This window comes from Engystomops pustulosus, chromosome 6 (assembly GCF_040894005.1).
Source record: "Engystomops pustulosus chromosome 6, aEngPut4.maternal, whole genome shotgun sequence".
NCBI lineage: Eukaryota > Metazoa > Chordata > Amphibia > Anura > Leptodactylidae > Engystomops > Engystomops pustulosus.
In genome coordinates this window covers 58635363-58660263 of record NC_092416.1, presented here as the reverse complement: position 1 = coordinate 58660263, position 24901 = coordinate 58635363, and the positions used below count along the sequence as shown (strand labels likewise).

Sequence of the window (24901 nt, the reverse complement as noted above, 5' to 3'; positions counted from 1 at the left end):
GACTGATGGCGCCATGCCCACGGATGGTAATTCGGAGGAGGAGGAGGTGGAGGAGGGGTGGGAGGAGGTATAGTAGGCCTTTGAGACCTGGACCGAGGTAGGCCCCGCAATTCTCTGCGTCGGCAGTATATGACCAGCCCCAGGGTCAGACTCGGTCCCAGCCTGCACCAAGTTAAGTGTAGTAGCGTTCTTATAAGTTTGGGATATGGCGGGTGAGGGGAATGTAAACAGATGCGCAAGAAGCGCATGATGCGCATGGAGCTGGCGTTCCGCTGCCAGGCGAGCTTTCGCCAATCCAAGCCCCTGTCTCTAGGCTACTCCCCAAACAGCACTTCTAAGAACCTTTTGTATAAGATCAAGTGTAGTAGCGTTCTTATAAGTTTAGGATATGCCGGGTGAGGGGAATGTAAACAGATGCGCAAGAAGCGCTGAAATAATATCCCTAAATGGTAAAAGTTTGCCAGTATATTTTGTGGATAACACAGCAGGGTGGCGACAAAGTTAACAACTTTGATGTGGAATCCATGAAAACAACCCAAATTTCTGCCTGACACACCTCGTTTGATAAAGGGACGATGTATGGAGGCAGCTATATGGACGACTTTTGGAGGTAGCAATGGAGACAACGTGTGGAGGCTGCTATGGAGACAATTTAATTTGGATAGTGCCTGTATGTGGCAGTCCCAAACATTTTTCAAACCAGAGGAGCAGGTAGGTGGCCCTCCAGTAAAATGGGATAGATTGAGTGCCTGTATGTGGCAGTCCCAAAAATGTTTCAAACCAGAGGAGCAGGTAGGTGGCCCTCCAGTAAAATGGAATAGATTGAGTGCCTGTATGTGGCAGTCCCAAAAATTGTTCAAACCAGAGGAGCAGGTAGGTGGCCCTGCAGTAAAATGGAATAGATTGAGTGCCTGTATGTGGCAGTCCCAAAAATTGTTCAAACCAGAGGAGCAGGTAGGTGGCCCTGCAGTAAAATGGAATAGATTGAGTGCCTGTATGTGGCAGTCCCAAAAATGTTTCAAACCAGAGGAGCAGGTAGGTGGCCCTCCAGTAAAATGGAATAGATTGAGTGCCTGTATGTGGCAGTCCCAAAAATTGTTCAAACCAGAGGAGCAGGTAGGTGGCCCTGCAGTAAAATGGAATAGATTGAGTGCCTGTATGTGGCAGTCCCAAAAATTTTTTAAAACAGAGGACCGGGTAGGTGGCCCTCCAGAAAAATGGAATAGATTGAGTGCCTGTATGTGGCACTCACAAAAATTGTTTCAAACAGAGGACCGGGTAGGTGGCCCTCCAGAAAAATTAAATGCATGAAGTACTATAGCAAGAGCCAGTGGGCCCTGTCAAAAAATAGCCATTTTCCTCTGCTTTACTGTACAAAGAGGAGGAGAAGGAGGAAAATGAGGAGGAGGAGGAGGAGTGGATCAATTATTCAGGTTGAGCTTCCTTCACCTGGTGGAGATTGGAAATTCTGAGAAATCCAGCCTTTATTCATTTTAATAAGCGTCAGCCTGTCAGCGCTGTCAGTCGACAGGCGTGTACGCTTATCGGTGATGATGCCACCAGCTGCACTGAAAACCCGCTCGGACAAGACGCTAGCGGCAGGGCAGGCAAGAACCTCCAAGGCGTACAGCGCCAGTTCGTGCCACATGTCCAGCTTTGAAACCCAGTAGTTGTAGGGAGCTGTGTGATCATTTAGGACGATGGTATGGTCAGCTACGTACTCCCTCACCATCTTTCTGTAAAGATCAGCCCTACTCTGCCGAGACTGGGGACAGGTGACAGTGTCTTGCTGGGGTGACATAAAGCTGGCAAAAGCCTTGTAAAGCGTACCCTTGCCAGTGCTGGACAAGCTGCCTGCTCGCCTACTCTCCCTCGCTACTTGTCCCGCAGAACTACGCACTCTGCCGCTAGCGCTGTCAGAAGGGAAATACTGTTTCAGCTTGTGCACCAGGGCCTGCTGGTATTCATGCATTCTCACACTCCTTTCCTCTCCAGGGATGAGAGTGGGAAGATTTTGCTTGTACCGTGGGTCCAGGAGAGTGAACACCCAGTAATCGGTGCTGGAATAAATTCTTTGAACGCGAGGGTCACGGGATAGGCAGCCTAGCATGAAATCTGCCATATGCGCCAGAGTACCAACGCGTAAGAATTCACTCCCCTCACTGGCCTGACTGTCCATTTCCTCCTCCTCCAACTCCTCCAACTCCTCTTCTTCTGCCCATACACGCTGAACAGTGAAGGACTCAACAATGGTCCCCTCTTGTGTCTCGCCAACATTCTCCTCCTCTTCCTCCTCATCCTCCTCCACCTCCACCTCCTCCGATATGCGCTGAGAAACAGACCTCAGGGTGCTTTGGCTATCAACAAGGGAATATTCTTCCCCCGTCTCTTGTGACGAGCGCAAAGCTTCCGACTTCATGCTGACCAGAGAGTTTTTCAACAGGCCAAGCAGCGGGATGGTGAGGCTGATGATGGCGGCATCGCCACTGACCATCTGTGTTGACTCCTCAAAGTTACTCAGCACCTGACAGATATCAGAAATCCACGTCCACTCCTCATTGTAGACTTGAGGAAGCTGACTGACCTGACTACCAGTTCTGGTGGAAGTTGACATCTGGCAGTCTACAATCGCTCTGCGCTGCTGGTAAACTCTGGATAACATGGTCAGTGTTGAATTCCACCTCGTGGGCACGTCGCACAACAGTCGGTGAGCGGGCAGTTGGAGGCGGCGCTGCGCTGCCCTGAGAGTGGCAGCATCTGGGCTGGACTTCCTGAAATGCGCACAGATGCGGCGCACCTTCGTGAGCAAATCAGACAGATTGGGGTATGTCTTGAGGAAACGCTGCACTATCAGATTTAACACATGGGCCAGGCATGGCACATGTGTCAGTCTGCCGAGTTGCAGAGCCGCCACCAGGTTACGGCCGTTGTCACACACAACCATTCCCGGCTTGAGGTTCAGCGGTGCCAGCCACAGATCAGTCTGCGCCGTGATGCCCTGTAATAGCTCTTGGGCGGTGTGCCTTTTGTCGCCTAGGCTCAGCAGTTTGAGCACCGCCTGCTGTCGCTTAGCGACGGCACTGCTGCTGTGCCTAGAGCTACCGACTGATGGCGCCGTGCCCACGGATGGTAGTTCGGAGGAGGAGGTGGAGGAGGGGTGGGAGGAGGAGGAGGCATAGTAGGCCTGAAACACCTGGACCGAGGTAGGCCCCGCAATCCTCGGCGTCGGCAGTATATGAGCAGCCCCAGGGTCAGACTCGGTCCCAGCCTCCACCAAGTTAACCCAATGTGCCGTCAGCGATATATAGTGGCCCTGCCCGGCAGCACTCGTCCACGTGTCCGTGGTCAGGTGGACCTTGTCAGAAACGGCGTTGGTCAGGGCACGGATGATGTTGTCTGACACGTGCTGGTGCAGGGCTGGGACGGCACATCGGGAAAAGTAGTGGCGGCTGGGGACCGAATACCGAGGGGCGGCCGCCGCCATGAGGTTGCGAAAGGCCTCGGTCTCTACTAGCCTATAGGGCAGCATCTCCAGGCTAAGCAATCTGGAGATGTGCACATTAAGGGCTTGGGCGTGCGGGTGGGTTGCACTATATTTGCGTTTCCGCTCCAGCGTCTGGGGTATGGAGAGCTGAACGCTGGTGGATGCTGTGGAGGATCGTGGAGGCGACGATGGGGTTTTTGTGCCAGGGTCCTGGGCAGGGGGCTGACTAGCAGCTGACACAGGGGAAGGAGCAGTGGTGTGCACGGCCGGAGGTGAACGGGCTTGTTGCCACTGAGTGGGGTGCTTAGCATTCATATGCCTGCGCATACTGGTGGTAGTTAAGCTAGTAGTGGTGGAACCCCTGCTGAGCCTGGTTTGGCAAATGTTGCACACCACAGTCCGTCGGTCATCCGGTGTTTCCTTAAAGAACCTCCACACTTCTGAAGATCTAGCCCTCGCCGCAAGAGCCCTCACCACGGGAGCTTCACTAGTTGACAGTGGCGCTGATGCACCAGCTCTGGCCCTGCCTCTCCGTCTGGCCCCACCACTGCCTCTTCCAACCTGTTCAGGTCGAGGACTCTCCTCCGTCTCAGAAGCACTGTGTTCACCCGGCCTCTCAACCCAGCTTGGGTCTGTCACCTCATCATCCTCCGATCCCTCAGTCTGCTCCCCCCTCGGACTTCCTGCCCTGACAACAACTTCCCCACTGTCTGACAACCGTGTCTCCTCATCGTCGGACACCTCTTTACACACTTCCACTACGTCAAGAAGGTCATCATCACCCACAGACTGTGACTGGTGGAAAACCTGGGCATCGGAAAATTGCTCATCAGCAACCGGACAAGTGGTTTGTGACTGTGGGAAGGGTCCAGAAAACAGTTCCTCAGAGTATGCCGGTTCAAATGGCAAATTTTGCTGGGAGGGGGCAGACTGGGGGGGAGGAGGCTGAGGTGCAGGAGCTGGAGGAGTGCCGATTTCGGTGACATGGGTGGACTGCGTGGAAGACTGACTGGTGGACAAATTGCTCGAAGCATTGTCGGCAATCCACGACATCACCTGTTCGCACTGTTCTGGCCTCAACAGTGCTCTACCACGAGTCCCAGTAACTTCAGACATGAACCTAGGGAGTGTAGCTCTGCGGCGTTCCCCTGCTCCCTCATCAGCAGGTGGTGTCTCACCCCGCCCAGGACCACGGCCTCTGACCCCTGCAGTAGTTGGACGCCCACGTCCCCGCCCTCGTCCTCTACCCCTAGCCCTCGGGTTAAACATTTTTAAAATGAGAGTTATAACTTTTTTTTTTTTTTACTTCTTTTTGTTTTTTTTGGTGTTTTTTTGTGTTTTTTTTTTTTTTTTGTGTTTTTTGTTTTTTTTTGAGTTTTTAAAACCAAACAATCCTATCCTATTGCTATGGCTATTTTCTAGCCAAGTATCAAAGGAAGCACACTACTATGCCAGATGAGATGACACTGAGTTATTGCCTAATAGAAATCCAACCCCTACTGAATTTTGCCACTTCGGCCTTTGCTATGGATATGTGCGCCACTAAGCGCAGAACACAGCGGTCGCAAGTCTCACTACAAATTGCTCAGAATTGGCAAGTACATGCACTGCAGAAACTACAGCCACCAGCAGATCAACCAGAAATCAAATATATAGAACGCTACTGTAGGCTTCAAGAAGCTGTTTGTATTCTCCTCTGGCTATTTTCTAGCCAAGTATCAAAGGAAGCACACTACTATGCCAGATGAGATGACACTGAGTTATTGCCTAATAGAAATCCAACCCCTACTGAATTTTGCCACTTCGGCCTTTGCTATGGATATGTGCGCCACTAAGCGCAGAACACAGCGGTCGCAAGTCTCACTACAAATTGCTCAGAATTGGCAAGTACATGCACTGCAGAAACTACAGCCACCAGCAGATCAACCAGAAATCAAATATATAGAACGCTACTGTAGGCTTCAAGAAGCTGTTTGTATTCTCCTCTGGCTATTTTCTAGCCAAGTATCAAAGGAAGCACACTACTATGCCAGATGAGATGACACTGAGTTATTGCCTAATAGAAATCCAACCCCTACTGAATTTTGCCACTTCGGCCTTTGCTATGGATATGTGCGCCACTAAGCGCAGAACACAGCGGTCGCAAGTCTCACTACAAATTGCTCAGAATTGGCAAGTACATGCACTGCAGAAACTACAGCCACCAGCAGATCAACCAGAAATCAAATATATAGAACGCTACTGTAGGCTTCAAGAAGCTGTTTGTATTCTCCTATGGCTATTTTCTAGCCAAGTATCAAAGGAAGCACACTACTATGCCAGATGAGATGACACTGAGTTATTGCCTAATAGAAATCCAACCCCTACTGAATTTTGCCACTTCGGCCTTTGCTATGGATATGTGCGCCACTAAGCGCAGAACACAGCGGTCGCAAGTCTCACTACAAATTGCTCAGAATTGGCAAGTACATGCACTGCAGAAACTACAGCCACCAGCAGATCAACCAGAAATCAAATATATAGAACGCTACTGTAGGCTTCAAGAAGCTGTTTGTATTCTCCTCTGGCTATTTTCTAGCCAAGTATCAAAGGAAGCACACTACTATGCCAGATGAGATGACACTGAGTTATTGCCTAATAGAAATCCAACCCCTACTGAATTTTGCCACTTCGGCCTTTGCTATGGATATGTGCGCCACTAAGCGCAGAACACAGCGGTCGCAAGTCTCACTACAAATTGCTCAGAATTGGCAAGTACATGCACTGCAGAAACTACAGCCACCAGCAGATCAACCAGAAATCAAATATATAGAACGCTACTGTAGGCTTCAAGAAGCTGTTTGTATTCTCCTATGGCTATTTTCTAGCCAAGTATCAAAGGAAGCACACTACTATGCCAGATGAGATGACACTGAGTTATTGCCTAATAGAAATCCAACCCCTACTGAATTTTGCCACTTCGGCCTTTGCTATGGATATGTGCGCCACTAAGCGCAGAACACAGCGGTCGCAAGTCTCACTACAAATTGCTCAGAATTGGCAAGTACATGCACTGCAGAAACTACAGCCACCAGCAGATCAACCAGAAATCAAATATATAGAACGCTACTGTAGGCTTCAAGAAGCTGTTTGTATTCTCCTATGGCTATTTTCTAGCCAAGTATCAAAGGAAGCACACTACTATGCCAGATGAGATGACACTGAGTTATTGCCTAATAGAAATCCAACCCCTACTGAATTTTGCCACTTCGGCCTTTGCTATGGATATGTGCGCCACTAAGCGCAGAACACAGCGGTCGCAAGTCTCACTACAAATTGCTCAGAATTGGCAAGTACATGCACTGCAGAAACTACAGCCACCAGCAGATCAACCAGAAATCAAATATATAGAACGCTACTGTAGGCTTCAAGAAGCTGTTTGTATTCTCCTCTGGCTATTTTCTAGCCAAGTATCAAAGGAAGCACACTACTATGCCAGATGAGATGACACTGAGTTATTGCCTAATAGAAATCCAACCCCTACTGAATTTTGCCACTTCGGCCTTTGCTATGGATATGTGCGCCACTAAGCGCAGAACACAGCGGTCGCAAGTCTCACTACAAATTGCTCAGAATTGGCAAGTACATGCACTGCAGAAACTACAGCCACCAGCAGATCAACCAGAAATCAAATATATAGAACGCTACTGTAGGCTTCAAGAAGCTGTTTGTATTCTCCTCTGGCTATTTTCTAGCCAAGTATCAAAGGAAGCACACTACTATGCCAGATGAGATGACACTGAGTTATTGCCTAATAGAAATCCAACCCCTACTGAATTTTGCCACTTCGGCCTTTGCTATGGATATGTGCGCCACTAAGCGCAGAACACAGCGGTCGCAAGTCTCACTACAAATTGCTCAGAATTGGCAAGTACATGCACTGCAGAAACTACAGCCACCAGCAGATCAACCAGAAATCAAATATATAGAACGCTACTGTAGGCTTCAAGAAGCTGTTTGTATTCTCCTATGGCTATTTTCTAGCCAAGTATCAAAGGAAGCACACTACTATGCCAGATGAGATGACACTGAGTTATTGCCTAATAGAAATCCAACCCCTACTGAATTTTCCCACTTCGGTCTTTGCTATGGATATGTGTGCCACTAAGAGCTAAACACAACGGTAGCAAGTCCCCCTGCTAATTCCTCACAAAATGGTAAAAGATGCAAATTAAAATAAAAAAAGTAGAACGTTATTGTAGCCCTAAGAAGGGCTGTTGGGTTCTTTGAGAATCACTCCTGCCTAACAGTAAGCTAATAGAACACCCTAACGCTTTCCCTGACCAGCAGCAGCTCTCTCCCTAGCGGCATCCAGAGACAGAATGATCCGAGCAGCGCGGCCAGCGGCTAGTCTATCCCAGGGTCACCTGATCTGGCCAGCCAACCACTGCTATCGACGTGTAAGGGTACCACGTCATGCTGGGTGGAGTGCAGAGTCTCCTGGCTTGTGATTGGCTCTGTTTCTGGCCGCCAAAAAGCAAAACGGCGGGAGCTGCCATTTTCTCGAGCGGGCGAAGTATTCGTCCGAGTAACGAGCAGTTTCGAGTACCCTAATGCTCGACCGAGCATCAAGCTCGGACGAGCATGTTCGCTCATCTCTACATATTACACTAAAAAGACATCGAACAAGATAAGGAGTGGGGGAGGTGGTACAAATAAATAGAGTAAATAAATATATATATATATATATATATATGTAAATAATTCATAAATAAGTACAAATAGAGTATAAATAGAGTGAATAAATATGTACAAAAATACAAGAATATGTACAAAAATTCTTAAATCACATAAAAATCTGCAAAATGCATAGAGCCTTATAAAATTTCAGCAAAATTCATAGAAACTTTGTAATATATGTATCTAATTATACATAAGTGGTAAAATACATAGTGATGATACTAGACAAATCTGGAAGGTGTGGCTGTCATGGATGACAAAAAGGCAATGAGGCTTACCTGAATATAATGCTTTGGGGTATATCAGAGAGGAGTACTGTTTAAAAAGTGTTGGAATCCTGCATGGGATAAGGGGAATGGAAAAATGAGTGGAAAGGGGGAGGGGAGGGGGGGGGACTAGGTGGAAATGATGGGTTAAACGTACCTGCAGAGTGATGGAGCAGGGTATTGGGGCAGCGCCACTGGTTACTGGCAGGATACACAACTGTGGGTAGTGGAGAATGATGGTAATAAGTAGGGGTGTAAGGAAGGAGAAGAAGGGAGAGCTAGGGGATGGAGGTCCGAGTGGACCGGTACTTACAGTTGTCCGGCGGGTCGTGCGCGCTGCTCTCTGCAATGCAATAGCAGTGCGGGGAATACGGTGGGTTTTTAAAATGGCGCCCGAAAGTGGCGCATGCGCGGAGCGGAGCGCCTGATTTTTGGCGCATGCGCAGTAATCCTTGTTGAGTAGAGTCTAGATGGATGGCGGTGGGGAGAGGGCGGGGAACAGGGGAGGTGTAGGTGGGTAGGGGGGGGGGGATATGAGCAAGATGCATAAAAAGGGAATAAGGGGGTATAGGGCAGAATATATTGGTGGGTATAAAAGGTACATAAAGAGAGGCTGATTTTTATGTAATTTAAGAATTTTTGTACATATTCTTGTATTTTTGTACATATTTATTCACTCTATTCATACTCTATTTGTACGTATTCATGAATTTTTTACATATATATATATATATATATATATATATATATTTATTTACTCTATTTATTTGTACCACCTCCCCCACTCCTTATCTTGTTCGATGTCTTTTTAGTGTAATATGCTTATGGACCTGATGAAGAGGACAATACGTCCTTGAAACGCGTCGTCCGCCACTGAAAAAATAAACTTTATATTTAAAAAAAAGAACTTCCTACACTCTTTTGGAGTTTACCTCTAAATTACATTTTTAGCTGTAGGGGCAGCGCGTACAGACCTACCTGTGTATTTCTTTGGACTTTTCTGTCTTATCGCTACCTACCAATTTTTCTTTTATGAACCTAGTTTGTGAAATCCTCCAGAAAATCAACGTTGAAATGAGATGTAAATTGGTTTTATAAAGTCTGAGAGGAAGGGGGTTCAGCACTGAAGTCAAGCTCTCCCTTCCTCAGAAAGCCCCTCTGTTGTGGTAGACATCATTCACCAAATTTCAGGACCTGTAGTTAGTAATGTCCCTGAAGGAAGGGGCTTCAGTTACAGTGAAGGGGCATTCTGAGGCAAAGAGAGCTTGACTTCAGTATCAAGTTCTTTACCTCCATGACTTTATACAACTAGCCTAAAACTCAGTTCAAAGTTCCTTTTCTGGATCATACCACCATGCAGCACCATGAAAGAAACACTGTGGTAATCTTCTTCACAACATACAGGTAGCAGTTTATGAGTCACAGGCTCCCTTTTACAGTATAAGAGATCATTAATGAACCAGCTGTAAAAACTGACCCAAAAGTGGCTATCTTTTATTCAACCTGTGCATTTTATTTAATTATTTTTGGGGTGCTCCTGGACCTACTAGAGGCTACTCCTCTGCTGGGCTCATCTGACCCTGTGAATACTAAACACCTGATGTGTCACGTAACAACATTGATCACTGGTGGTTCCAGCAGAAGACCAGATAGTAATAGAGGGGTTAATGAAATTGGGCTGAAATAAGATAAAAACAGGTTTTAGTGTGAATGAATCAGTGAGATTGGCATGTTCCCATACCTCATTGAGTGAAATCTGCATGTTCCAGTCCATTTACAGCACCTACGTTTTTATTATATGTATTTTGGTTTCTATATTCTGGATTTAAGACCTGTGACAGCTGCAGTTTAATATTTTAATATGAGGCCCGTGTTCTGCCTTCTGCATTGCATTAGGCTTGGCTCCAGTGTCACAAAGGATGCGGTATTTGTAATCTCTGACCTTGAGTCTGACCGGAGATGTCTTTGCTCATCTTGAATAATTCTGCGGGCATCTAGAAGTCATACGTATATATATATATATATATATATATATATATACATTATTTTTTGTTTAAAGAAAGGTCATCCATATTTTTCCCTTGGGGAAGCCAAAATCAGTTACCGTTTTTATGTCATATTGGATTACAGAAATGAAATATGTGAATGTTCTAATATAACGTACATATGAGATTCACTTGAATTGGACTTGCGGTACGAAACACTGCACAAATGCTTTGTCTGTGAACACCGTGAAGGGGCTACTTAATGGCTTAAGGGCTATGACCTATTGAAGTGAGCCCCCTCCAGTATGTCAGCCGAAGGCAAAATGCAGAAGGAGCTGTAGACACTTTGTATAAGTACATGTACCGTCTGCTTCTGTTTTTGAACCTCGGAAAGAGTCACGGATGGACACTGTACATATTTATAACATGTTTTGGTAAAGGTTTATAAAATTTTATTGCTTATTGAAAAAATAATTTAATGGGAGACATTTAAAACAATAGTATTTTTCACAATTTTAGTTATTTGCTTATTCAATAGACATCAATAAAAATGTTCTATGAATTTAAAGTCTTACATCTCATGAAAAACCAAAGTAAAAATTGTTCTCATATGCAAAGCGGTTCCAAAGATTTTGTCATTTGAAGAAGAGCAGAACAAAACTGCAAAAATTGATCTGGACATTCATGCAGCAATGACCCTTGGTCACAAAGGGGTTAAAGGATTTGGTTTAATCATTGGAGCATTGCCACAATTCCGTAATATATAGGTAGCCCCCAGGTTACGTACAAGATAGGTTCCATAGGTTTGTTCTTCAGTTGACTTTGTATGTAAATCGAAACCGTATATTTTATTATTGTAGATCCTGACAAAAAATTTTTGTGCCCTAGTGACAATTGGAGTATCAAAATTTTTTGCTGTAATGGGACCAAGAGTTACCAATAAACCTTCATAACAGACACTTTACAGCTGATCATTGCAGTCTGGGACTAAAGTAATAGCATCCAGAGATCTTCACCAAAGGTCACAGTGGGCATTTTTATCTAGGGGTCGTCTGTAAGTCGGGTGTCTTTAAGTAGGGGACTGTCTGTACTAGTTTCATAATAAAGTATGTGTTATATATTGACTTCTTTACAGTCCATGGGTCGAATGGTTTATGTTCTATCAACTTTACCCATTTGGTAAAGTGCAGATGTGGATGGCCATATCACTCATATTGCAATACCTAACAATTGCCATTGTTTCTTTGTCACATGCTGTACTTCAGTGGTAAATTTTGGCTGGTAAATTTTAGGGTTTTTTTTAAAGCAAAATAATTTTTAGAAAAATTCACAATTTTCAAAATCCGAAATTATCTTGTTTACCATCCAAATTACATGTATGTCTACTTTATTCTTTGTGTCATGACCGTTATGCTCCATTAATCTCTACGGCACTCTTTAATTTCCATCAGCTCCATAGAGATTATTGGAGTAGAACGGTCATGTGTGGCCGTCTTCTCCATTACTCTAACGGAGCAACGAGGGTCCCAATGGAGGTACATGGGACCCCATTGAACCCCTCATTTTCGTGATCTGTGGGGGTCCAATGGGGTCCCCCACCGATCAGAAAGTGAGGCCAAATCCGGGGTCTCATTTTTATATGATCAAAAGATGAAAATGATAATAAAGTTTGCTGTCTTCTCTTTTTAGAGGAAGAAGATCGGGGTATGGAGGCCATAGAGGACTTCTTTCCTGAAGAACCTGTCTCCATTCCGAAAAGGAAAAAGTCCAAAAAGTCAAAGGAAAATAAAGTGACCAAGACAAAGAGAAGGAAAAAAGATGTAAGAGATGAACTGCAGTTTTCTATCTATCTATCTATCTATCTATCTATCTATCTATCTATCTATCTATCTATCTATCTATCTATCTATCTATCCGTATATTATAGCAGAAGGCAGGCAGCACTCCAATGGATGCTTTCTGCTATACTACAGAGGATCTGTGGATTACTCGTGTGAAATAACCCTTGAGACCCATCGTTTTGCATGAGTTCGTTCCTAAATGAAGGGAGCGATTTATTTAAATCTGTTATATTGCAGCAAATGAATGTAAATGTGGTGCTGTAGCAAAAGACACAAAGCACAGGTCATTGTTTATTCTGCATGTAATTTCAAATAAATGTGCACCAGTCTATTTGTCTGTAAATTTACTAATAAAAATTAAAATCTAATCCAGAACATGAGAATGCAAAATTTGCAGCCTAGCAGGTCCTTTTTCAAGAAAGGAATTTTAAAATCTCACCATCTGGCACTTGGTTGCTTCATATTCATATTTTATTTTTATTCCATTGCTTTGAATGGAACGTAGATCATTCCAAATGCTTCACACCCCGGCATATGATGAGATCCCTGCCCCTCCGGCAACGGCTTGGTGGCCGACTGCTCTGGTGTACAATTCTACACTAGGCCCCTCTAGGCTTCATGTAAAATTGCACTATTGGCAGCAATTCTTCAGACTTTAATTGTCACTTGTAATACCGAGTGAGGCATTGGGTGGGAATGCCCTGCTTCAGCCCACTCCACTGCTGGCCACCCCCCCTATCAGGACCCTCCACACCCATGCGATTCACTAGGCAATAGGATTATTTCGGGGCTTGTACTCCAGATAACTGGCGCTCAAACCCTGATAAATGTTCCCCAATTGTCTCTAAATTATTTAACGTTCTCTAACTTAGAGCTTCAATAGAGTTACACAGGTGTTCAATGCACTGGTATATAGAGATGAGATCTCTCTATGTATCACTACATCCTTATTCTTACCTTTTATATATAAATAATACAATTACATTTAATTTATAAAAATGGATAAGACACACAATAAATTATACATGTTCTGTGAACATTACCAGGAAAAATCTCTACAATAAATTAAAAATTTATTGTATTTTTTAAAAACATAAGATGTTTTGGACTCATAAATTAAAGGCTTGCTTCTAAAAATTAAAGCTCACCTTGTTAAACATGAAAACTTCCTGGAGGGCATCTGTACAGGTTGTGTTGTCTGTGCAGTATATGCACATTGCAAATCCGCAGCGAAAGCCAATAGCAGTGTAGTGTATGGGATTTATGACAACCCCATACACACATTGCAGAAAAAATCTGCAGCCTTCTCACTGCAGATTTTTCATCTGTGCAAATAATGGACATTTCACTTATTCCTGCAGCTGCCGATACGAAAATCAACCTTTGCAATGAAAAGGTCCAATCTCTGGCAGAGAAAAACTTTTAGAATCCAGCTAGCTGCAGGATTACTGCTGGGGTAAATAATGCAGCCATCTTTGTAAAAAAAATTTTTATAGCAAAGTGTCGTTTTGGTATTGAGTATTGTGATACGGCAACTATCTGTATCAAATTCTGGTATCGGTGCAACTCTACTTCATACCAGTAACTTATTGTAATTGGTTGAGTAGACTCATTAGGGAAGATTTATCAGGACTTGTACACTATTTTTCTGGCATACAGGCCATGAAATAATTGTAATTACTTCCGAATGGGGTGTGAAAGGGGGCGTGTACGTTGGTGGAGTCGGCATGGACCCCCATGCATGTGCACTTGCTACAGCCTCTGAAAGTACAGGCCGGAACGTTCGCAGGTCATAGAAAAATTCTACACCAGGTCCAGCCACCCTGAATTGTACGCCTGCGAAAGCTACCCACCGAATAAATCAGGGGGACAGAGCCTCCCCATTTAGTGATTCACTTCTCCTGTCTAGGGACTCCGGCCTATCTTTAACTACAGTAGAATATGCAGCTCCTTTAATTCCTTCCTCATCCAGAAACAGCAGGATGGATAATTTACTGTGTCAGTGAAATATACAATCTGCCATTAGTGAACACTTCATCCCCCAATAGCCCAGAGTGTCACTCCATCTTCCAATGGAAAAATGATAAAGTTAAATGGATTTCTAATTGCAATTGCTGAAATGACAAATGTTTCATTTCCGAATTTCTCTTAATTTAAGAAACTAAAGATTGTAATTACCAAGCCCCATCAGGAGAATGTCAGCAACGTGGAGTGTAACGGATTTCTTAGGAAGCCTATACTCGCTCTTATCTTCTTCGTCTGATTTTCAGGCAGTCACAGTATTTAGGAGCGTAATGATGCTTATTAGTAAACAGTCATTAGCATATGACTATTGTAGTGACTAGTGTTCCACACAATGTTGCCTCATTTTTATCTAATCACTGATATTTCCTACTATGTTAATACTGTGGTGGCACTGTATAAACTATTTAAAGGGACTAGAGGAGGGCTCACAGGCTGAACAAGAGTGGCGATCTGTTACCATGACAGCCTTGTGTCATTCGAAGACGGCTGTCTGATTTTAGCTGATTTATTACAATGTGTGATTTGCACATTGGGCCACATTTACTTACCTGTCCTGTAACCGAAAGTGCATTGTCTGACTGGAATGCACTGTGCTGCGATTCACGAAGATCATGCCGGAGTTCACCTTCTTCTTCCTGGTGCATGTAAGTCCGCCCCCTATTTTTTGTCGCATGAATTCCATTGCAGCTGCGCCACAATCTGATCTCGTGTGACACAATGCCCAGTTAAATACCTGTCACAGCGGCGCAAATGCCAAAAACCTCAAGAATCCGCCGAGAGTGCGATCCGCGGACCCTTAGTAAATAAGCCCCATTGTAATAGATAATGTGCAAAATCCCCATATACAGCCATAGTGTAGTATGGCAGTATATGGTTGGATCAATCAGGCATCCTAGGGTTAAAGTAGACTAGGGGGTCTGCAAATAAGTATAAAAAATAAATTCAAAATAAATTCAAATCACCCTCCCTTTTCCTAGAACTGATATAAACATAAATATTGGTATTTAACACTGTAACAGAAAATCACACCCAAAGTAGAAAATTCCACTTTTTTGCCATTTTGCAACATATAAAAAACTGACTAACAAGTAATCAAAAGGCTGTACAGTCCTCAAAATGGTCGCATTGAAAATCTCATCTTACAAAAAATGACTCCACACACAGCTCCATAGACTGAAGTATGAGAAAGTTATTAGTGCCAGAAGATGACAAAATGAAGAGTTTTATTTGTGTACAGGAGGTTTTAATTTTTGTATAAAAACTTTATAAAACCTATATTAATTTAGTATTCCCGTGATTGTACCGGCCAAAAGAATAAAGGAGACATGTCATTTGGGGCGCATAGTGAAAGCCTTGAAATTCAAGAAAATGTCGAAAATGCATTTTTCTCACCAATTTCATTTCATTTGGAATTGTTTTCCCGCTTCCCAGTACACGGCATGGAATATTAAATAGTACAATTTGTTACACAGAAAACAAGCCCAAACACAGCTGTTTACATGGAAAAATGAAAAAGTTACAGATTTTTGAAGGTGGGGAGTGAAAAATGGAAACGCAAAAACGAAAAAGGCATCGGCGTTAAGGGGATAATTTTCTCACTGTTAGTGATTAGAAACATGCTTTTGGGGTAATGTTAGAGATAAGATTGAGAGATAATTTCAAATTGTGTCAAATCTTTTGGTTCTGTGCGCCAGAGTCCTTTTGAGGATGAATTGGGTATGTAGCAATGGCCCCCAAGTATACATCTCAGTTCTATGCACTCTCCATCTGTATTCTTTAAATACACAATAATACTGCTATGCACAAGTATGTAACTGCTATAATACTACCCCTATGTACAAGAATATAAATAATATAAGACTGCCCTTATGTCCAAGAATATAACTACTATAGTACTGTCCCCTATGTACAAGAATATAACTACTATAATACTGCCCCCTATGTACAAGAATATGACTACTATAATACTGCCCCTATGTACAAAATATAATAACTATAATACTGCCTCCTATGTACAAGAATATAACTACTATAATACTGCTCCCTATGTACAAGAATATAACTAATAGTAGTTATATTCTTGTACATAGGGAGCAGTATTATAGTATTATAATACTGCCTCCTGTGTACAAGAATATAACTACTATAATACTGCCCCCTCTGTACAAGAATATAACTACTATAATACTGTCCCCTATGTACAAGAATATAACTACTATAATACTGTCCCCTATGTACAAGAATATAACTACTATAATACTGCCCCTATGTACAAGAATATAACTACTATAATACTGCCCCTATGTACAAGAATATAACTACTATAATACTGACCCCTATGTACAAGAATATAACTACTATAATACTGCCACATATGTACAGGAATATAACTACTATAATACTGCCCCCTATGTACAAGAATATAACTACTATAATACTGTCCCCTATGTACAAGAATATAACTAGTATAATACTGCCCTCTATGTACAATAATATAACTACTATAATACTGCTCCTATGTACAAGAATATAACTAGTATAATACTGTCATCTATGTACAAGAATATAACTACTATAATACTGCCTTCTGTGTACAAGGATATAATGACTATACTATTGCTGCCTATGCATAAAACATAACCAATATAATTCTGCTGACAATGTACAAGAATGTATTTGCTGTAAAACTACCACCTATGTTCAAGAGTAAAAGTTATCTAAAACAACCACCTATGTGCAAGAATATATCAGCTGCAATGTTACCCCTTTATGTGGTAGAATATAACTACCATGATACTACACAGCAATATGAGTATTATATTGCTGTCCCCTTTATACAAAAATGTAACTAAAGAGAACCTTAGATTTTGTACTTTACAAAAATTGTAACAAATTCTGCTCATAATTCAAGGTATTTGGTCATTGTGGAACCACTTGTCTGGGTTTCATTGTTTTTGTATGCTTTCATTTGTTTGTTTGCTTGTATTCTTATATGCTTTGATTGCTTTGATTTGATATGTGAGAGATTTGGATTACAAGCATGTTCCCGGAATGAATTATGTTTGTTATCTAAGGTTCCACTGTATTATAATACAGTACCCAGCACCCTATTGACTAGACTTTATCTGCTGTAATATTTCCCTATTTAACTAGAAGTAACTATTTGTATATTGTTAGTATTTTTTGTATTATACAAGTCCTTTCTATACACATCTTTATTCCTTTATAATTTTACAATGATAGTTGTGTTTTTTTTTTCCTGTGGACATCGGATATTTGTAAGCCATGATGATTCCAGTAAAGAATTCATTGACTGCAATGCAGTATCTCATTTACAATTTCTCCCTTGTGGCACTACACAGCATTCCCAATACAAAGTACTTGGAAGTCTTCCTCCACTTATCATTAAATGAAGATGAAGAGTTTGTGGGAAGCTGCAGGGTTTGTGACTGTACATATGTCCCCAATAGATGGCAATGGCCACACGGATACCACTCCGTACACGGGAAAATGACATGTCTTTCCCTGTGTTACGGGCAGTACCCAATGCATTTCAATAGAGAGGTGTGGGGTCACCCCCTCCTCCTCCTCTTCATGGCACCGAACGCATGCCTGCACGGCTACGGCCTGGCATGTATACGTTTGTGTGAATGCAGCCTTATTGTCTACAGAGCGGACTATGGCTGACGCTGGCCCCCAGAACAGTCTGGGGCTGATGCTGTTGGAATTTAATTTATTTTCTGCGGTTTGGGAACATAACTCTGCCCCGCTCACAGTACATGATTGGGCTGTCACATAGACAGCACGTTTCTGTTACTGGCTGTGCACGATCGCACACAGATCAGGAGCACAGCTCCGGCAACAGATATCCCGGCGCAACCCCGCTCGGCTCCTCCATCTCTCACCTATCTCTCACCCGCGGCAGAGGCTCGGACGGTGAGCAGGAAGTCCCTCCCTGTCCTGCCTCCAGCCACTCATCGCTGCGATCCAGCAGAGAATATTTTGCAGGATCGCAGGCGACACCGTCACCGCTTGGAAGCGGCAGCTCACAGGAAAATCACCAAGCGTATTAATACGCTTGGTGATTTTTTGGGGGAGTAAATCAACCTCTAAACGCGTCTATTATGCGTGTAGAGGCGTTATCGCGACCTCTGGCTCTGGCCACCTAAAATTTACAGGGAATGTGGAGTTTTCATGGAAGGATTCATGGAAGCAAAGCATCATTAAAATCCCCCACCCATCTTTAGCTTAAAGGGAATCTGTTGGCAGTTTTGACTGTACAGAGCTGCAGATAGTGTTAGCGTTGGCCCTGGAGATCTGTGAAGTCTTACATTTGTGTATGTAGCTAGTAGTGACAGGACGGTTTATAATCCAGCTCTTCAGCTCCTCTAAGAGCTCTGGGTGGGTCTTTTGGCCTAAAGAGCTTTTTGCTCTCTGCTCTCCTCTAAAAACCTCCCCTCTGCTATGAGTAGGATCTGTTCGGGATTTTGGTTGGATAATTAAAGGAGTTGCTTAGAGGGGAAGGGCTGTGGAACAGATCATTGCAAAGAGCAAAGAGCAGAAAGCTCTTCAGGAAGAAAGACCTGCCCTTAGCACTTGCAGGAGCTTTCAGTTATAAAGTAGCATGGCAACACTTTAGCCCAAAAAGTAGAACTAAGCACCACATGGGGTTCAATACCTTTAGCGCTCTAGACCAGTAGAAATGCAGGTACTGACACCTAGACCACCAGGAATGCCTGCAGTAAAGGAAACCATCAGAAATACAGGTATTCCTGCCTTTACCCAAACTTTTAACCATGACTAACTTATCTATCTTTCATGCAGATGAACTTCAGAGGCTTCTGGGGCGTGGAGTAGCCTGGCCGAGCACCAGGGGTTAAGGCTACACCACACCCCTGTAGCCTCTGACGTCTTACCTCTGTGCACTGCCTTGCATCACTCTTTCGCTATTCAGCCTTTGCCCACACATGCACAGTAACTCACGCGTGGACACGACTGACTAGCTGAAGAACGCTGCGGGGCTTCAGGGGCGGGGCTTAGTCAGGCTTCCCCACGCCCCAGGAGCCTCTAAAGTTCATATGCATAAAGAACAGATAAAGTTTTCAGTTAGTTATGGTTAAAAGTTAAGATTAAGGTAAGGCTTAGTAGACATAAAGGTATCCTACCATCAGGAATACCTCAATTAGTGTGTCCCTGATGGTAGGTTTCCTTTGGCTTTTTCCTCCTCTGTACTACCAGTAGTACTGATGTGAACCCTTGACAAATGTAGACAATCAGCAAATCTGGTATTCAGCTTTTCCCTAATTTTAGCAACGGCAACAGGTTTTCTAGTGTACACCACCAGGGATTCTGGCAATAAGGGCTCATCCACACGACCATATTTGGGGACCATAAGATAGCTGCACAAAATTCAGTTTTAAAGTTACTCTCCACCCTAAAGAAAAAAATTGTCAATGCACTAGGCATGATAAGTCTGTTCCAGGTATTTTTAATTGCCTTATTTATCACTTCCTGCCTGGGAGATTATTAAGACTGGTGCCAGTCTTAACATCCCCCCCCCCTTTATATGCACAGGTACCATAATGGCCTTTCCATGGGGGAGGCTCTGTATATGATAAAAATAAAGAAATAAAAAAATTCACTGCATAAGGGGTAGGTGAGGGGAAATAAATACTGCATGTCATTGTCACTAAAGTCTTTGGATGGCTGTATTTTTGTGTCTCCATGGCAATAAATGATTTATGTATTTGAAAATATCTTCTTTTTAGAGACAGAAAACTGAGGTCCAGAATATAACAATTACATTACATGGGAATCTGATGCCTTTCAATATTCATTCCCATTAATGGGATTATATAATGGGATCAGGTATAGCAGATTCAGAGCGATATAAATCAGCCAGTGAAACTTTTTCCCATAAGCCTCCTGTCATTACTTAATGAGTCTTATGCTGATCTTTCCGCCTGTGTTTTATTTTTAGCCTGTTCCTTCCCTTTGGTCCAGACAATGAGAGTTTGTAAGGTTGGAATGTAGGGAGCTGAGCCGAGGGAAGCAGCGTTTGTCTGGCAGGGGAATCCCACCCTCTTTCCAAGTCTTATGTAACATGACAGCGCTGCTAGGAGCACAGTTACACCTACTGGAGAGACGATATTGCCAGCAGGGCAGTAGCAAATACTCTAAATACAAGAACTAGAGTTTGAGATTGCTAATTTATATCATTTGATAGATAAAAATGTTTTGCCTCAAATTTCAATCCCCTAGTGATGTCTACACAATAAAGATCATTTTAACCCCTTACTTTACAATTTTACCCAGTTTTATTGCTGTTTTTGCTCCTAAAGTCGGGAAACTCTCTGAGCAGACACTTCATGATTCCTCTGTGCTTTGAGATGCTGTGTGCTGACAATGTTCTTAGATTATCAGGGTCCAGGGTTTATATACACTTTCATTTCTTTCTGAACATTGTACTAGTATCTGACACATAGAAAGAGAGATCAGATCCATTAGATGCATATTACACACAATGACATTCTAAGTCTGCTACATCTCTGGTCTGCCACAACACACTATCAGATCTGATGTACCTCCCTCCCCTCCCCCAGATAAAGAACTTATCTGCCTGTAGCTTGTAGCTCTCCTGCGCTGTGATGTGTTGTTTGCTAGCAGGAAGTCAGTGGGGCAGATTTATCAAGCAGTCTGAAAGTCAGAATATTTCCAATTGCCCATGGCAACCAATCACAGCCCCCCTTTAAAATATTCATGAGCACTGGTGAAATGAAAGCTGAGCTGTGATTGGTTGCCATGGGCAACTGGAAATATTCTGACTTTCAGACTGCTTGATAAATCTGCCCCAGTGTGTCTCAGTGTGAGCTCATGCTGGAATGCAAAGGTGGGGGGGGGGCTATAGACAGAGAATAGCTCAGCTCCACAGTGTCAGACAAGATGTCAGGCAACCCTAAAGTCATAAGATACAGGGTCGGAAACAAGGGGCAACTGATATTTTTATTAATAACAGTGAATTAGAGAATTTGTTATTTTGAAGAAACTTGTCTTTGTCGGAATGCCACTTTAAAGAAGATCTATTATCAAGTACAAAATTCTAAACAGATAACTTATTTGGTTGACCCATGAGCAGTTCGGTGTTTTATTTTAAAATCTATCAAAGGATATTATTGTGAATTAAAGGGGTATTCCAGTAATCAGCATAATTCTTATACAAATGGGTACTCAAAATATAAGCTAATGTGTAATTAGTTGTTATTTAAAATTTTACTCCCCTTAGCAGAAAATGCTGGTGACATAGACTGTAATGAAGAATTAAAATGCTACTGGCCCTTTAATCAGTCTTCTCTGCGCAGTCCGTTGCGGAAAAGACACAGGACAGAAGATGGCCGCTGGTCACATGTCCACATTACATGTCCTGCACCTGTTTGGGCAGGTCATGTGATCACCACTACGTTTGGCTGTAGTATTGCTAGTGTTGTGGTGATGTGCAGGGATGGCAGTTAGACATCATTACTATGGTAACAGAGCAGCACAGTCTGTTACATCATCACTGGGAGTAGAGCATAAGAGGGAGGAGGAGTTACTGAGAACTAAAGGATCATGGAACTTGTAGTTTCCAGTGGCGGCCATCTTAGTGATATCTCCACCTACTTTAGAGAGGCCATAAATTTTGTAAATCATAAAATCAAACTATTTAAGTTCCATTTTGTGACTAATGACATTGAGTTTTGTTGTATTTATTTATTTATATCATCATGGGTTTTTGTGTCAGACGTTCATATTCCCGGAATACCCCTTTAATATAATATATACTAACCAAGAGCTCAGTAACCTTTTATATTTTTTTCTGTGGGTGTGTCTCTAGGTTCTGTATGACAATAACAGGTTACCACCTACTTGGGACTAAATCATAAATAAACTTTCATAGGCCATAACCTTTAAACAGGCGGCAGAGTAAAAAGAACATGATATATATTACAATATGAAAGAATGCATAGTTCCCGTGAATATAAGAAACTTTGTGATATTTATTATCAGAAAAAAATATCTATCTCCTCTACCTGCTAAACTTCTCATTTAACTGCTCAGATCTGTCTTAATCGAAGCAAATTATTTTGAAATTTTATGGGGCATATTTATCATACGCTGGATGCATGTTGCGCTGGAGGCATGCTTCCGCCTCTTGATGTATGAAAAGTCGCCGGCAGCAGCGAGTGCGCAGGGACAGTAACACCCTGCGCCGGCCCACTCCCTGCCGGCCGTGCCCTCCTCTCGGACACCCTTCACGCCCCACTGGTGTGAAGGTGGCGGATCGGGGCAAATAATCGCTAAAGCTAGCAATGAGCTAGCATTTGCGATTATTTCAGGTCCTGATAAATATGCCCCTATATGTCGATGGAAGAAGGAGGAGCTGAATACTAGACACAGACCGGAGGTCTGTTTTCTCCTCACTGTTCTGATCTGCACTGAAGATTATCTGAACAGTTAACTTAGCAGTTTAGCGGTGAGGAAAGGACTGATAAGAGTTTCTTCGGATGAGATATATTGGAAAGTTACATATAATGATCTAAACTTTCTGTCAGTGTTTCTGCCAGAGCAAAGTTCTGCAGTTAAGTTTTCCTGGCCGGGAAACACACCCAGATGTGATGTTCTGCAGAAGGCTTATTGAACGACAGGTCAGCAGCCTCTCAGGGCAGGGGGTATGTGTCCCTCAGTCCTATAGGAGCGTTTGGACAGCTGCACCAATCGGCTTCTGAAGCTACATTTGTTCACTCCATTTATGCCCTTTTGTTATTCTGGGATATTCGGCTGTGATACTGATATTTTGCCTGAACCTCGTCTGTTCTACTGCCTTATGATCTTTGTTTTGACCCAATTTGTTGGACTTTGTTTGCAGACCCAGTGCCTTACTGTGTCTTCATTAGCCATGGGTCCACCACCCAGGCCAGTGGTTAGCAGTACACTTTCTAGACCTTCACTTAAAGGAAACCTACCACTTGTAGTGGCAGGTTTCTGATGGAAATACCGGGCACCAGCTCAGGGTGAGCTGGTGCCGGAGCTTATTTTCGTTAGTGTTTTAAACCGCAGTATAGCGGTTTAAAACACTTTTTAAACTTTATAGCCGGCGCAGGCAGGTACGCGCTCGGCGCTTACCGTGCGCGCGGCTACATAGGAAGTGAATGAGAGCCGCGTGCACGGTAAGCGCCGAGCGCGTACCTGCCTGCGCCGGCTATAAAGTTTAAAAAGTGTTTTAAACCGCGATACCGCGGTTTAAAACACTAACGAAAATAAGCTCCGGCACCAGCTCACCCTGAGCTGGTGCCCGGTATTTCCATCAGAAACCTGCCACTTCAAGTGGTAGGTTTCCTTTAAGGGAGTATGAACCATGGTTTGGTTTAATACTTAAAACATAACCTTTAATGGATGTATATTAAAAAGGTCAAGTCCCAAACAAGCATTCAGATCAATAAAATACTGCCATGATATTCATGCAAAACAAAGGTAAACAACCATACAGACGGTGTATATAAAAAATGGTTCAGTGTTACCCAGTAGTGTGGCAGCAAAACGTGTCAGAGAACTGTGGTTGGGAGGACATTTTTGACTAGGGTTGCCATGGTACTGCCCTTGTAAGGGCACAATATTAAGTTAAGGGGATCTTTTAGGGACACTAGCCCCATTGTACATATCTCGTTCTCTCGCATTCATATTCATTTCAGGACCCCGCAGAATAATGGTAAGACAGAATGTATACCTTTTTCCTACTAATGTGTAATATCCAGGGAGGCCTTTTGTGAATGGTTTATGCTTTAATGTGTTCTTTCTACTGGTTTTCGTGGGCCGAGTAGCTGATTTACTCTGGCCTTGGTAGCATCACTTTGTTGGTGTTGTGTTTAGATTAAACAAAATAAAGGTAAAGATTTATACTACTCGGTACTTCTCATGAAACCCTTATTTTAAGAAATATACTTTTTACAAACTTTTGATAGCCAATGTCAAGATAGAGTCTAAATAGGTCTTTAGTGTGACTGGGTACCTGACTGGTTCCTTATTAAAGGTACCTCACTTTTTTTAAGACACTTTGTAGAAATCAATAGTCCATTGTGTGTCTGGATACAATGGGCAGCACGGTGGCTTAGTGGCTAGCATTATAGTCTTGCAGCACTGGTTCAAGTCCCAGGTTCACTCTGTGTTTCTGTGGGTTTCCTCTGGGTCCTCCCCTTTCCTCCCACACTCCCAAAACATACTGTTAGAGGGATTAGATTGTGAGCCCCATTGGGGACAGGGACCGATCTCACAAGTTCTGTGCAGTGTTGCGTAATCTGTGTGTGCTATATAAATAAAGGAATTATTATTATTATGATGAGACTTGTAATCCTCATTTTCTACCAGCTTTCTTCTCTTCAGTCTGTAAATTTGCAGTTATCCAAAAGCTACTGGATGGTGACCCAGCTCTTTGTTATCTAACACCCCAGTGAATTTATATACCTCTTGCTAGCAAGATGGTATTCAGCAGAAATTTTCAGGGTACAATATAGATAAGAAAAGAAATAGGTAGGAGGAAATTAGCCTAAG

General features: G+C 43.1%; 1 protein-coding gene across 6 annotated transcripts in view; it reads left to right on the top strand.

The window, feature by feature from the left end:
- The window catches only part of CHD5 (chromodomain helicase DNA binding protein 5), a 145686-nt gene that overhangs the window by 22424 nt on the left and 98361 nt on the right, over positions 1 to 24901 (top strand). For all 6 annotated transcript variants that reach the window (XM_072156234.1, XM_072156231.1, XM_072156230.1 and 3 more), the window contains exon 2: positions 12144 to 12274. In XM_072156234.1, coding sequence (XP_072012335.1) covers positions 12144 to 12274 — 131 coding nt within the window. The remainder of the gene's footprint in view (positions 1 to 12143; positions 12275 to 24901) is intronic.